Source organism: Diabrotica virgifera, chromosome 5 (genome assembly GCF_917563875.1).
Source record: "Diabrotica virgifera virgifera chromosome 5, PGI_DIABVI_V3a".
NCBI lineage: Eukaryota > Metazoa > Arthropoda > Insecta > Coleoptera > Chrysomelidae > Diabrotica > Diabrotica virgifera.
The window spans coordinates 222439783-222456513 of NC_065447.1; the positions used below are offsets into that span (position 1 = coordinate 222439783).

At 30.9% G+C, this 16731-nt stretch overlaps 1 protein-coding gene across 3 annotated transcripts; it reads left to right on the top strand.

Annotated features, from left to right (window-relative positions):
- The first annotated feature begins 985 nt into the window (after positions 1 to 985).
- Positions 986 to 16378, top strand: LOC114333596 (facilitated trehalose transporter Tret1). Of its 3 annotated transcripts, none has more exons than XM_028283493.2 (4): positions 986 to 1193; positions 8063 to 8105; positions 13808 to 14356; positions 15451 to 16378. In XM_028283493.2, exons 3-4 carry the CDS (start codon positions 13834 to 13836, stop codon positions 16272 to 16274), a joined length of 1347 nt encoding a protein of 448 aa, XP_028139294.2. In that variant the 5' UTR covers positions 986 to 1193; positions 8063 to 8105; positions 13808 to 13833; the 3' UTR covers positions 16275 to 16378. The 3 variants fall into 3 exon arrangements, with proteins under 3 accessions (XP_028139294.2, XP_028139295.2, XP_028139293.2); XM_028283494.2 differs by having other exon boundaries at positions 987 to 1193; positions 8063 to 8182; XM_028283492.2 differs by lacking the exon at positions 8063 to 8105 and having other exon boundaries at positions 992 to 1193.
- The last annotated feature ends 353 nt before the right edge of the window (positions 16379 to 16731 follow it).

Genomic DNA, 16731 nt, shown 5'->3' on the forward strand with positions numbered 1-16731 from the left:
TAGAAAATTGCAAAATAAATCATAAATTTTGAGTTTTTAAAAATATTCATAACTTATGTAAAAATTAACTTAGAACCTTCTTGTTACACAGAATACTGAGACTTCTGGTGCTTAAATCAAATCCTAAATTTTAAAGCAATTGGTCAAATAGTTTAAAAGTTATTTAATTTGTTGATCCCAGTTTCAGAGAATTTTATTAAATTTAGTGATACAAGAAAAAATACTTTGAAGAAGAGGTAAAATACGGATCACATTCTGGTTAAAAAGTTTGAGAGAATGGTAGATACTAGAACATAATACATTCTTAAGGAGATAGGCGCTAAATCTTGGTCCAATGCTATTTAAATGCATTCATATTTTTCGAATCCTGAGAAAACTAATAAGTATTTCTGAAAGATTTAAACGCATTACATGATTACTGAGGGCCGATAATCCCTGAAAACTTCTATAATGTTTATTTTAATAAGTTACAGGGATGAAAAAAAAAAGAAAATTTAGAGTGATTTTTAATTTCAAATATTTCATTCAAAAGAAACTTTTTGTTTATTCTAAGGGACTTTCGGCCCTCGGTAATATTATATTATAATATAAATATTATATTTCATTCTGAGTTTAAATTTTTCAAAAATATTTATTAGCATTTCTCAGAATTAAAAAAAATGCATTTAAATAGCATTGGACCAAGATTTTGCGCCTACCCCGTAAGGCAACTACATAATACCTCATATGCATTATTCAGGTACAAGAAAATTAAAGATCCAAACAGAATAATAAGTAAATCCGAGAATTTTTCCTAGATCTTAACAAATTAAATAAAAAAAAAATGTTCAAAAACATCATAAAATGATGGTGATTCAATATTGACTAATATAAAATTATAATCTTCAGCTGTTATAATAAACCAACTACTTATCTACATCCAGTATTATGTTATTAAAAGTTATGGCTTCCACCAAGTATATAAAGATAATTTCAACAATAGTATATCGGTTAACTCATTATGGGGTAACAGTTAGTAGTTTACAATAAAAGACTGCTTTATTTTATACAAATATATTGAAATTAATTGGTAAACATTTGTTTACAGATTTTTTTTTAGATATTTTGTATTTCAAAGACTAACAAAATAATAAAAATGGGTATCCAAAAATACAGTGGCAGTGCCTTTTACCAATATGTTGCTGGATTCAGTGGTAAGTATAAAAAACTATTTTGCTTTTGCTATATTGTTTATTTATATCGGAATACTATCAGGAGCTATACCATTTAAAAAATTTGTAGTTATTGTCAGTTGATAGAGGTCTACACCATAAAATGATGTTTTATTTATATTTAACGGTTTTATTAACCCCCTCCGTGGCTCATTGATAAGAGCACCTACCTTTGGACCAAAAGATCGTGAGTTCGAATCTCACCTGGATGGAGAATTTTTCATTTATTAAAAATTATTAATAAATGAAAAATAGTTTATATACTTGTGGGATCGATACTCACCGGAGGGACAACAGACGTTCGGATACAATTAGCGTCTCTTTGCAAAAACAATGACGTCGAGTTTGCTAAGTAACAAGACATTTACTTAACACACACTACAAATTACACTAGGTACCTGATTGGAAATGTCCACTGTACCATGTCAATGGCCATTATTATTTGTCGATGCATTAAGCTAAATAAAAAAAAATGAAAATAAAAAACAATGAAATGTTTACAACGTACATTGAGTAAAATTTGTAGCCATATTTATATTCCCAAATATAGGAATCAACTTTAGTCCGTTCTTTAACGGTAAAATATTGCAAAACCTTTAAATTTTAAAGAACCGCTTGGATTGACATGAAATTTGGCATACACATAGTTAACAAGTCAAAGAAAAAAGTGATATTGTGCAGATATGTGCTTTTGCCCCGGGGGTGCTTTTCACCCCCTCTTGGGGGTAAAAAAGTATTCGTCCAAAAGTCCGGAAATTGATAAACTGACTAATTTTAAGTAACTTTTGTTCTATAGAGTTTTTTCACTAAGTCAATATTTTTGAGTTATTTGCCAGTGAATATGTTCATTTTTTCAACAAAATAACCACACTTTTAGACGGTTTTTTGCAAATAACTCAAATAGTACGTATTTTGTCGAAAAAACATTCGTAGCAAGAATATAGCCTATAAAAAATTTAAAAAAATGGTGTATATATCACGTTTCTATACCTAGTAGAAGCAGAGTTATAGCTAATTAAAAATAGGTACATATTCGTCAAATTCCATATGGAATACTTCAACGTGAAATATCCAAAAATGAAGCACATTTCGGGGAAAACTCATTACAACTTATTTAAATTGTTTAATTGTTCATTTTTGTTTTATAAAAAAAATTTCTAGCATCAAAAGTAAACAAGTTACGCTCAAAATAAAGTTAGTCCCTTTTTTTTGGTAAAAAAATCTGGAAAATCACCCCCTAATTAGTATCTCAAATGAACTTAATCGTTACGACTTCACAAGTTTCTTGACCCGTGTATGTATTGTTTATATGATCTGTAAGTTTCATCGGTTCAAAGTTCTTATTTTTGAAAGGGCTGTAGTTAAAAGGGGTTGAACGAGTCACTCATCACGAATGTATGCAAATTTAGAAACACCAAATCTCAATCAATTTTTATCTAACAGAAAAACAAAAAAATACATGATATTCAGAAAAGAAATGCTGACGACTTTTTTTGTTTTTCGAGATTTTTGGTATCTCTAACAATTTTTAAGTTATTTTGAAAAAAAGCGTATTTTTCAAAATTAAAATTTTTAAAAATTTTACTTTAAAACCAAATTTTTTCCAAAATAATCACTTTGAATCGATGAAACTTACAGATCATATAAACACAACATAAGTTAAATAATTTGTGGAGCGGTAACGATTAATTTCATTTAAGTTGCTAATTAGGGGGTGGTCTTCCCGATTTTTTTTTGCCAAAACAAAAGCGACCAACTTTATTTTGAGCGTAACTTGCTTAAATTTAATGCCAGAAACTTTTTTTATAAAAACAGAAAAAAACTTTTATAAACACATTAAAAAAGTTAAAATGGGTTTTCCCCTAAAAGTGCTTAATTTTTTGGATATTTCATTTCGAAGTATTCTATTTGAAATTTGGTGAATATGAATCTATTTTTCATTGGCTATAACTCTGGTTTTACGAGTTCCAGAGACCTAACGCGTACACCATTTTTTTTTACTTTTTTAGAGGCTATATTTTTGCTTAGAACGTTTTTTTCGGCAAAATACTTACTTTTTGAGTTATTTGCGAAAAACCGTCTAAAAATGTAGTTATTTTGTTGAAAAATTAACATATTCACTCGCAAATAACTCGAAAAGTGTTGACTTGGGGAAAAAGCTCTATAGAACAAAAGTTACTTAAAATTAGTCAGTTTATCCATTTCCGGACTTACTTTAGACTTATATTTTTTCACCCACAAGAGGGGGTGAAAGTCACCCCCAGGGCAAAAGCACACATCGGCACAATATCACTTTTTTCTTTGACATGTAAGCTATGCGTATGAAAAATTTCATGTCAATCCAAGCGGTTCTTTAAAATTTAGAGCAAAAACCGTGAAAGAATGGACTACTTGTAGAAAAATTATTATAAATATAATTAATTACCACCTTTAATATGTTATTTACCTTTTTGTTGACATACTAATCTTTAAATAAATTGGCAATTGTATCAATATATGGTACGGTAATTACAAAATAGAGAGATTGCCGATAATTATTATCTACATCTGAAAGATTTAAGTAGAGGATAGGCATTCTGAGGGCAGCATTGTGCTCTATATGGAACAATTAAAGATTAAGTGTTGAAACTAAACGCCGATTTTGCAAAAGGTACATAATACACAATTTGATACTGTTTTGAATGCATTTAGAAATGCCATATATGTTTCGATAATAAAGTCAATGGGCCGTTTACTACATACGAGGGATATAATATAATTTCACATTATGATGTGACTTGTTAATTTATAAATTGCAAAGTGGTACACACTGAGGAAGATATTTTTTTACTAGAAAATATCTGTGACTTGATGCTAAAAGGGCAATGTTAATTTTTTGCTGTTTTGTTTTGTCAAATTCAAAGCAGACAAAGCATAAGCAGCACCATTGCGAGACAAAACAGCAAAAGATTATCATTGACCCTTTTAGTACCAAGCCACAAAAATTATTATAACAATAATAATTAGTACGTCGAGTCCAGTACATTCAAGGCTTTATTGACCAATCTTCTCCATACCTTCTTGTCCAATGTTTTCATCCTCCAATTTGTGACGTTGACTCTCTTTAGATGATTTTCTACATCCATTTTCCACATTTTTGGATTGACCTCTTTCTGGCGTCCTCTTATTGTAATAGCATTTTGAGGTAGTTTACCCTCTCTGTATGTTTCTTAGCCATTTTAGTCGTTAATTTCTTATTAATCCTAGTATGCCGGTCTCCCCAAGTAACTCTCTCATATTTTCATTTGTTCTTCTGACTCAAACGATGTTCTCTATATTTTCTACAAATACTTTGTTTAGCATTTTTGGTTTTCATATTTTCACCATTTCTTGTTTTTTTAATATCTGTGTCTCTGATGTATAAGTTATTATAGATCTAATAACAGTTATGTATATTCTTAACTTGGCACCCAATCCACATTTGGACCCTAATTTCAGCCATCTTAGTCTTGATTTTTCTTCTCTCCTCTAATTCTGTTCTACGTTCGTCATCAAACCACGTTTTCTTCATTTTTCTAATTTCATATCTACTATTTTCTGGTGATTTTACCATATCTCTCTTAATCCTTCCCCACATTTATTCTGGACTCTCTTCCTGTTCTTTGGTTTTGTTCATCTCCTTGGTGAATACCAGTTCGTAATTTATTTTTGTATTCATTAACCTTGTAGCCATATATTATATTCTCTGTTTTTCTCTATTTAAGTTCTTCAGAACTGCTATGATCTGTTTCATTCTCGCTCCTGCCATAAAAGTGGTAGTCAGGCCCTTCGTCTGGTCCTCTGTATATCCTGATGTTAGTAATACACTTTTCTTCATCTTTTCCATCAGTTCATGGTCGATCTAGTCGAGTACTTTTGTATTTGGAGAATTTCTTGCACCTTTATATATATTTTTGCGTTAAAAGTAACAATAACCTTTATCTAAATCACTGTAAAATTCCTATTTCATTTCTATTTCTGCACACTTTTCCTCTTTTGGTGTGTAGTTCATTAAATTTTTTGTTTATTAGAAAGGCTGTTTCCGATATTCTATTTGACTTTCACATATTCTACCAGATTAAAAAACTTAAATGACGTAAACAAATTTAGTCTCCAAAGAACATTTCTTATTATTTTTTAATATTATATGATTTTTAGGTAAGTAATATTTCAATTTAATGTGTATTAACATCTTTAACAGCATTTAAATATACAGGGTGAGTCACCACTAACGGGACGGAAGATTACAGCGAAATGGTAAAAGATTTGAAATTTTTTTTAATTAGTAGTTTGTAATTTGATAAAATCTACATTTTAAAATTATTTTGAAATATACAGGGTGTCCCAATAAATGGCGGCGTATCAAAGTTATATTTTTTCTTATGGAACACCCTATATTTTATTGCATTTTTTAATTGTCCTCAAAAAATAAGGTATAGTTTCATAAGGCTTCCCTATACCTATGTACGGAGTGTTCTGAGTTATGTTGACTTTTCTTAAAATGTAAAGTTTTAAAAGAAGGCTTATTCTCAAGTTATTTAAGAAATTATAAAAAAATTACTTTTATATTTAAGTATTTGGATATTGGTTGAATGTATTTTATGATTAATTATTACACATTTATTTACAGGGTGTTCAAAATTTACAGTTTCATTATTAGATTATTCAATGTGTCATATGATTCTTATTTTAAATAGAACACCATGTATATTAATAAATAAATATACTAAACAATTTTACCTCTTTCGAATGGTGTATGGATGTCCTATACCGAGGTCTCATAGTTTTTGCGTAATTTACAATTACTTAAATTCTTAATCTGTAAATCGATTATAAAACAAAAGATGTAGTTAATAAATGGCATTGTATGACATTGCCACCTTATGACAGTATGGTCTGGTTTTTATTTTATAATTAATGTATTCCGTGATTGATTATTACACATTTATTTACAGGGTGTTCAAAATTTACAGTTTCATTATTGGATTATTTAAGTGTCATGATGCTTATTTAAAATAAAACACCATGTATATTAATAAATTATTGTACTAAGCACAGGTTCCTCTTTCGAATGATATAGGGATGTTTTATAACTAGGATTTATAGCTTTTGCGTAATTTACAATTTTCTTAAACGGTAAATTGATTTTAAAAATAATATTTATAGTCACTCTCGATTTTTGAACAGTACGAAATAAATGTTTGTTTACTGTATCATAATGAAATGAAAATTATGTCTATTTACTAGACCAATATTATGAAAAGTAGGTATATTGGTCTGTATACAATACATTAAAAAAATCAGGATCTTCTATAAAGTCTAAAGTCCATAAACGATAAGTTAAATATTTATCATAATCCTGTTTGGTCTAATACTGGTGTAGTTGAGTTTTATACGGATAATAATGGTTTCTCTTAAGTATTCTAACAGTCGTTTGACTGATTTACAATTCATCCGAAATTTTTTCTTTACTAGTATTTCGGTTTTCCGTAACAGAAAGCAGGACATCAAGCTCCTTGACGTCATCACAAATAACTGGTTTATTTTTATTTAACTTTCCGTATGCAACATTACCAGTAGCACGGAATCCATTGAAATCTCTCAAAAACGTCCTTTTTTGGGTGTCTTCTATCAGGATACTTTTGAGCGTAAACTTAAGAAGATACAATTTTGCAAACACTCCCCAATGCAAAGTAAGTACCATGTCTACTTTTTCGTAGATTATTCATTTTTAGGAACAATAAAATTTGAATTTCATACACGGATGTTTATATTTTTGATAATTACAATGAGATACATCTTTTGTTTTAAACTCGATTTACAGATTAAGAATTTAAATAATTGTAAATTACGCAAAAACTATTAGACCCAGGTATAGGACATCCATATACCATTTGAAAGAAGTGACTCCGTTTAGTATGAGGGTGTATTAATATACATGGTGTTCCATTTAAAATAAGCATCATATGATACATTGAATAATCCAATAATAAAACTGTAAATTTTGAACACCCTGTAAATAATTGTGTAATAATTAATTATGGAATACATTCAACCAATATCCAACTATTTAGATGAGAAGTATTTTTTTCATATTTTCTTAAATAACTTGAGAATAAGCCTTCTTTTAAAACTTGACATTTTAAGAAAAGTCACCATAACTCAGAACACTCTGTACATAGGTATAGGGAAGCCTTATGAAACTATACCTTATTTTTTGAGGACAATTAAAAAATGCAATAAAATATAGGGTATTCCATAAGAAAAAATATAACTTTGATACGCCGTCATTTATTGGGACACCCTGTATATTTCAAAATAATTTTAAAATGTAGATTTTATCAACTTACACACTACTAATTTAATTTTTTTTTCAAATCTTTTACCATTTCCCTGTAATCTTCCGTCCCGTTAGAGGTGACTCACCCTGTATACACACATACATAGAATAATCACAAATACAACCTAAATTTTCTCATCTGAGGGGCCGCAGATGTTCAGATACAATAAGCGTCTCTTTTAAAAGCGTCTCTTTGTAAAGACCATGTAAAAGTCGACTTTACTAAGTAACAAGACATTTACTCAACATACACTGAATGATAATAATTAATATATATGCCATTAAAAAACCTAAGCTTTAGGTTGTTTTGTTATTATTTTATGTCAGGGTTAGTACCCCGGAAAAAACATAAAAGGCAAAACTACAGATGGCGCACGACAGCTTGGCTATTTAGGCCGAACTAAATTTCTGAGCTGAAGTGAAATCCTGGATGGTATTCCGAATATCCATTATTACGAACAATCGTTTCAAAAATTTTTTGTTTTATTTCTAGGTTCGAGAAAAACATTTTTGAACGTCCTGTACCTTCTAAGATCGTGAGTAGTCAAACAAAGGTTACAGTAGACATAGGTTTCTGAACCTTACGGTTCAAGTTACCTTTACAGCTATTATTGTAAGATAGAAAAGTATCAACGTTTAAAATTTTGAATAAAATATTCTTGTAATCAAAAAAAAAATAGGCATATACAGGGTGTTTCATTAATATTTGTCCATATAGTAACTGGAGAAACCTTAGCTCAAAATACGAAGATTTAACCTAAAACACTTATAGTCCAGAAAGCCACTGCGCATCCGCTAGGAAAAATATTCTAATTCGGATTTTTTGCACAATCTTACTCAAAAAGGACTCCTTTTAACAAATTTGCATGTTGCCAGGACCAAAAGGTGGTCAAAAATTTTTTAAAGGTTTTTTTTTTTGTTTTTTTCCTAAAATTATTTTTTTTTTAGGTTTTTTGGATCATTCCAAACAGAAAAGGACTTTAGTGATTTTTCTCTAAAAATGATAGTTTTTGACATATAAGCGATTAAAAATTGAAAAATTGCGAAATCGGCCATTTTTAACCCTCAAAAACTATGTGAAAAACTGAAAATTTGAATGTTGCCAAGGTAGGTAGATATTCTTTAAATATCGATTGATGAAACCCCGAAGAGTTTTTTGCAATGCAATATTCAAAACTCCTTTGTTTTTAATTGCTAATCAAGCGTGCGCGACACTATTTTCCACCGACAGTATGGTGCAAATGAAAGGAATAAATTCGTTATTTCGTAAACCGGCAACTTTAAGGAAAAATCCCGAAACAGGTCGATTTTTATGTTTAAGTTGTGATATTGTGGCATATATGGTATACTAGTGACGTCATCCGTCTGGGCGTGATGACGTAATCGATGATTTTTTTAAATAAGAATAGGGGTCGTGTGGTAGCTCATTTGAAAGGTTCTTTAATTCTCTATTCAGTAATGTAAACATTTACATAATTATTTATACAGCGTGTCCTTCTACTTCTTTTTTTGTCAAATAATTTAATTTAATAAAAATTTTTTGGACACCCTGTATAAACAAATATATAAATGTTTATATTACTGAATAGAGAATTAAAGAACCTTTCAAATGAGCTAGCACATGACCCCTAGTCTCATTTAAAAAAATCATGGATTGCATCATCACGTCCAGATGGATGACGTCACTAGTATACCATATATGCCACAATATCGTAACTTAAAAATAAAAATCGACCTGTTTCGGGATTTTTCCTTAAAGTCGCCGGTTTAGGAAATAACGAATTTATTCCTTTCATTTGCACCATACTGTCGGTGGAAAATAGTGTTGCGCACGCTTGATTAGCAATTAAAAAACAAAGGAGTTTTGAATATTGTATTGCAAAATCCTTTTCGGGATTTCATCAATCGATGTTTAAAGAATATCTACCTACCTTGGCAACATTCAAATTTTCAGTTTTTCACATAGTTTTTGAGGGATAAAAATGGCCGATTTCGCAATTTTTCAATTTTTAATCGCTTATATGTCAAAAACTATCATTTTTAGAGAAAAGTCACTAAAGACCTTTTCTGTTTGGAATGATCCAAAAAATATAAAAAAACTTTTTTCCATGCAAAAAAAATAATTTTAGGAAAAAAACAAAAAAAACGTTTAAAAAATTTTTGACCACCTTTTGGTCCTGGCAACATGCAAATTTGTTAAAAGGAGTCCTTTTTGAGTAAGATTGTGCAAAAAATCCGAATTCGAATATTTTTCCTACCAGATCCGCAGTGGCTTTCTGGACTATTAAATAAAATGTGGTTCCTTACTGAGTTACAGGGTGTTTTATCTAAAACTTTAAAACCTATTTTTGCTCAGCATTTGAAAACTATTCGACATATCCTTTTCATACATGGCAAAAAGTGCGGTTACTATACACCCTACTAAATTATGATACACCAACGTTTCTAGCTACTACCAGAGGCGTACGACAGGGGATAGTGAATGGTTGACCCTTCTCAAATTCTACGCCACTGGAGGAATTACTATTTTAGTGTCATTTTTAGATTCACCAATACTTTCTACGTAAATAATATACTCTTAATTGGTAACGATAAAGTCATTAGTTTTCGAGATATTTGAAGTTAAATATGAAACGGCACAGTTATTTTGATTAATTTATGATATGATTCAGATGATTAAAATTTAATAATTATTTGTAGCCAGTACTTTAAAACTATTTGGCCTATTCTTATCATACTTGGCAGAAAGTGTCGGCACTGTACACCCTACCAAATTAAGATAAATAAACGTTTCTAGCTACTACCAGAGGCGTACGACAGGGGATAGTGGCTGGTTGACCCTTACCAAATTCTACGCCACTGAGGAAATTGCTATTTTAGTGTAATTTTTTGATTTTTAAATACTTTTTACGTAAATAATATACTCTTCATTCGTAACGATAAAATGATTAGTTTTAGAGATATTTGAACTTAAAAATGAGGGGATACACTACATTAATCAAAATAACCGTGTCGTTTCATTTTTAACTTCAAAGATCTCGAAAACTAATGACTTTATCGTTACGAATAAAGAGGATATTATTTTCATAGAAAATATTGGAGAATCCAGAAATTAAACTAAAATAGCAATTCCGCCAGTGGCGTAGAATTTGGAAAGGGTCAACCATTAACTTCCCCCGTCGTACGCCTCTGGAAACAGCCAGAAACGTTTTTTTAACATAATTTAGTAGCTTGTACAGTACCTATACTTCCTACAAGTATGAAAAGGATACGTCGAATAGTTTTAAAATGCTGAGCAAAAACAGTTTTTAAATTTTTAGATAAAACACCCTGTAACTTAGTAAGGAACCACATTTTATTTAAGTGTTTTAGGTTAAATCGTCGTATTTTGTGCTAAGGTTTCTCCAGTTACTATATGGACAATTATTAATGAAACACCCTGTACATACCGCAGGAAATTTTTGCGGAATTTATGTAATAGTAGGGGAGGAAAGTATGCTAAATGTGCAGTCACTCGAGCGCTTTGGGTACCTATTGGGTTGTAAAGAGTAGGTTCTAAAGCCAAAAAAAGTTAAGTAAAGTTTTCCATTTTAGTGGAAACTTCCCATTTTTAATTTAATTTTCCATTTCCAACAATGGTTTTTTCCGATTATAGCGCCATCTATCCATAATTTGAAAAAATGTTTCAAATAAAAGTTACTTATTTTTACATAAGGAATCCGAATCTGCAATAAAAAATAGGGGCTCCTATTTAAAATTTTAAAGTAACCCACCACCCCACATCCGTGGGGGGTCGTGTTTGGTGCCATTCGACAGATTTTTCAAACATATTGAATAAGTGTATTTTTCAGTTTTTCGATCTGATGTTCATTTCGCGAAATATCGCGGGATTCGTATTTAAACTTTTAAATTTACCCCCCCCCCCCTCCCCCTCAACGTGGGCAGTCGTGTTTGGTATCATTCGATAGATTTTTTTCGATAGCATGATCTAAATTTGGAACTTCGCATAAGAATGGTCCGATGTTATATATTCCCAGTACTACTTTACGGGGTTGAAGCATGGACACTGACAGAATCGCTTTTAAAAAACCTAGAAGCATTTGAAATGTGGGTCTACCGCCGTATTCTGAAGATCAGTTGGGTAGAAAGAGTCACAAACGAAAGGGTTTTGCAACGTTTGAATAAAAGTTGCGAAGTAGTGAACACGGTTAAAAGGCGCAAATTGGAATACTTTGGTCATATAATGCGTCACCCAGAAAAATATGACATACTTCACCTTGTCATGCAAGGTAAAATAATGGGAAAAAGAAGTGTGGGCCGCCGTACAACTTCTTGGCTTAAAAACCTACGCCAATGGTTTGGGAAAACTAGCACTGAACTATTTCGTGCGGCTGTAAATAAGGCAATGATTGTTAATATGCTGCACAACATGAGAGCCAACGATCGACAAGCGGTCTCGGCACCTTAAGAAGAAGAAGATAGATTTTTGACAAATATTGAGCTTGCAAAGTTTACTCGCAAAAGTTGTGTGACTAAGTTTAAAATTTAGCTTTTTAATCACATTCATTTTAAAATAGAGGGTACAAAGAAGTTTTTTGGTAAGTTTTAGGTCAAACGGTTTTATAGAAAAAAAAATAATGCAGCTTTAAATGTCGACATTAGAAATCCCCAATATAACGCTTATTTTTCAAGATACTGACCATGGGTGGTGAATGGCTAATTTTGGTCTTAGATTATGTTCTTGACCGTGATAAAAACGAAAATGAAATTTATTTTAAATTTCAGGTGTTGGAATATTGTCAAAATTGCAATTCTACCCTAAAAATAAAAAATAAATGAAATCACGTTTTTTTGCGTTTAGCTCGCTACAACTCTGGTACGTTTTAATATTTTTTTCTAAATTTGTTCACTATATATCGCTCACTTTTTTGAAGACAATGGTTTCTTCTTTAAGCTTTTAGTCTTATTATAGTAAAAGTTATGAATATTTTAGATTACAAGATGCAGATTCGTGAATTGCAAAGTTTTATCGCAAAATCTGACTGACAAAATTTGAAATATAGATTTTAAATCAAATTCAAAAATAAAACATGTATACAAAGAAGTTTTCTGGAAAGTTTTGAATCAAAATGTTTTATAGAAATCAAACGGTGCAACTTTTAACATCTACGTTATAAATCCCCAAAATAACGCTAATTTTTCGAGATACTGATCATTGGTTGTGAATGGCTAATTTTGGTCTTACTTTATATTTTTGACGGTGCTGAAAACGAAAATCAAGTTTATTTTGAATTTTAGATGGGGGAATATTGTCAAAATCGCAATTTTGCCCTAAAAATAAAAAAATCCATAATTTGAAAAAATGTTTCAAATAAAAGTTACTTATTTTTACGTAAGGAATCCGAATCTGCAATAAAAAAATGGGGGCTCCTATTTAAAATTTTAAAGTAACCCACCACCCCACCCCGTGTTTGGTGCCATTCGACAGATTTTTCAAACATATTGAATAAGTGTATTTTTCAGTTTTTCGGTCTGATGTTCATTTCGCGAAATATCGCGGGATTCGTATTTAAACTTTTAAATTTACCCCCCCCCCCTCATCCGTGGGCAGTCGTGTTTGGTATAATTCGATAGATTTTTGACAAATATTGAGCAAGTATTTTTTATTCGCTTTTTTTCTTGTGAAATTTTGGGTGTCACCCATTTCCTTAAACCCCGCTCAAATCGTCAGATTTTTTAAATATACACTGTTTTGCATGTACTTAACTTACCTTATCTTAATCTGACGATTTTGAGTTTTTCTAAATATAGATTTTTTTTTCGGTCCCCCTTAACGAACTCCCCTGTGTTTAGAGCCAATATCTTGTAGAGGTACATTTACAGGGTGCCAGGGTTCTCCCCATATGATAATCTGACGCGCTCGAGTTACTGCAAAAATCCCCGCATGGCCTCCCCTACCATAATTTACTATTTTAATTGGGAAATAAAACACAATTTAAGTTAAAAAATGATTTTATTGACGTTTCGAATTCCACTTCGAAGGACGTTATCGAAATACAAAATATTAATAAATTATTTCGATAAGTCGAAACGTTAATAAAATTATAACTTAGATTGTGGTTTATTTACCAAATTAGAATTGTAAATTACCAAAAAAAAATTAAAGCTATTAAGAGCTATTAGAATGAATCTAAGAATTAGTTTATTCAAATGCTTCATTATCTGTTTGTTTTTTTAGCTACGATAGCCACGTTAGTTAGTGGAATGCACTATGGCTGGCCGGCACCTTCCTTGCCCCGCCTGTTGGACGGGACATCATATATCCACATCAACGAAGATATTGGCTACTGGTTAGCAACTGCCCCTTTGTTGGGTACCCTGGTAGGCTCTCCAAGTACTCCTCTATTTATTGATCGCATCGGTCGCCACAAGACAATCCTCTTGACTGGTTTGCCTTATGTACTATCCTGGTTTTTGATCTATTTTGCGTCCAGCTACGAACTAATATTGGCTGGCAGATTACTTGCTGGTGTTGCCGATGGTTGGATGTTCTGTTCAGTTCCAGTCTATATAGGAGAGATCGCAGAGCCTAGAATTAGAGGATTCCTTGGATCGCTGATATCAGTATCTTATATTGGTGGTATTCTCCTTATAGATATCATTGGTTCGTTCTGTACTGTTCCAGTAACTGCACTAATATCAGCTTTGTTTCCAATCGTAATGGTTGTAATATTCTTTTTTATGCCAGAGTCCCCGTATTTTCTGGTAATGAAAGGAGATAATGAAGGTAAGTTAAAGAATATTCATATTTTATAAACCTTGATATTTAGCTTTATAATAATGATATTTAATCTTCCTTGCGTTGGTTCAAAATCTATGGTTATATTAAATTGTCCATTTTTTTTCTATTCCTTATTCCTTATTGAGGATCTATTTCATTGTCACTGTTTACACAGTTTTCTCTTCTCCCTTAATTTTTCTTAAACCTAAACTACTCTTATGAGATTTTTCCAAGATTTCACTAGCACTATCTCTAATAACAATAATACTAATCGTATTCCTCCAAATTGTATTAGGACTCTCTTTCATACTCATAACTTACTTTCCCTATTATTTATGCTCTAAATAGACCTGCTTTCTCAACTCTAAATAATCACCATTTATTGATCTTTTGCAGTCATCTCCAATATTTTGGATTCGTTTCGCTTTTAACTTCGATAACTTTCTTTTCTTTTCTTTTTCTCTTCTCTTTTCTTTTCTTTTCTTTTCTTTTCTTTTCTTTTCTTTTCTTTTCTTTGCTTTTCTTTTCTTTTCTTGCCTCTTCTTTTCTTTTCTTTTATTTGCTTTTCTTTTATTTTCTTTTCTTTTCTTTTCTTTTCTTTTCTTTTCTTTTCTTTTCTTTTCTTTTCTTTTCTTTTCTTTTCTTTTCTTTTCTTTTCTTTTCTTTTCTTTTCTTTTCTTTTCTTTTCTTTTCTTTTCTTTTCTTTTCTTTTCTTTTCTTTTCTTTTCTTTTTCTCTTTTCTTTTCTTTTTTTTTCTTTTCTTTTCTTTTCTTTTCTTTTCTTTTCTTTTCTTTTCTTTTCTTTTCTTTTCTTTTCTTTTCTTTTCTTTTCTTTTCTTTTCTTTTCTTTTTCTCTTTTCTTTTCTTTTCTTTTCTTTTCTTTTCTTCTCTTTTCTTTTCTTTTCTTTTCTCTTCCTTTCTTTCCTTCTCTTTTCTTTTCTTTTCTTTTCTTTTCTTTTCTTTTCTTTTCTTTTCTTTTCTTTTCTTTTCTTTTCTGTTCTTTTCTTTTCTTTTCTTTTTATTTTTCTTTCCTTCCTTACTTTTATCGAATTTTGCATGTGCATAAATAACAACATACTATAACGTGATATTGTATTTTAGCTGCCATAAAGAAACTACAAATTTTACGAGGGACGAATAATGTAGAAAAAGAAATTGCCAGAATTCAAGAAGGTGTTCAAGAAGAACAATCGGTTAAATCAAATCCACTTGATTTGTTTCGCATAGCAAGTAACAGAAAAGCTGTCATTATTATTCTCGCTATAAGAATATGCCAAGAGTTTAGCGGAGATTCAGCTATCACCTTTTACACTCAGAATATTTTCAGAGAAGCCGGAACAGATATTCCTGAAGATATCGCATCCATAATCCTTTTTGTAATTGTGTTAATAGTCACAATATTTGCTGCTTTGCTTGCAGATAAATTTGGTCGCAGACCGTTGCTGATCTTCTCAGCAGCTGGAGCTGCCATTTCGTTACTCGTAGAAGGCGTTTATTTCTATCTGAAGATATGCACGGACCTGGACTTAAGTGACTTTAATCTTGTTCCACTGGTAGCTCTTATAAGCTTCGTGGTATGCCTCGGATCAGGACTCAAAGTAATCCCTCTGCTTATGTTAAGTGAACTATTCCCCGCTAGCGTTAAGGGTGCTTCTGTGGCTGTAGCTGATGTTTCAACTGCTGGGTTGGTTATGCTGGTGTCCAAATACTTCCAATTCACCAGAGATCATTTTGGAATGTACGTCCCCTTTATTTCTTTTGCAGTGTTTTGTACGATTGGACTGTTGTACATTACGTTGTGCGTACCTGAGACCAAAGGAAAGACGTTGGAAGAAATTCAGGACCATCTCAAAGGGATAAAGAGAATTGATAAGAAAAATATTGAAAGTCAATTAAGCACTGTTCATAAAAGTGTACATATGTAAACTCTAAAAGTAATATTTAAGGAATTTCAATCAAAAGAACTGATATTTATGTATTGTTATTTATATATTTATTATTTAGTATTAAATAAATATTTTTATTATAAGTGCTTTTATATATTTATATTTATTTGTATCCATTTGTCATTTTTATTAAAGTCTAGTTATAAAAAACAGCCATTTCGTATTGGAGTTTGTCTATTATGTTAGATATAAAATGTTAATAAAAAATAATTAAGTAAGCAAATAAACACAATTATTTACCAGAAAAGAAAAACAACAAGGCTGCTGAATCTTAAGATTTATAGAATATGGGGTATGCGAAACCTCTGGTTTTCTTCTATTGCAGCTCAACTATGGAGTATATAAAAAAAATATATAACAAAACTGATGAGTATCAAAGACGTCTATAATTTAAAATTATTTTTAGTTAGACAGGATGAGTCAGAACAACGCACTG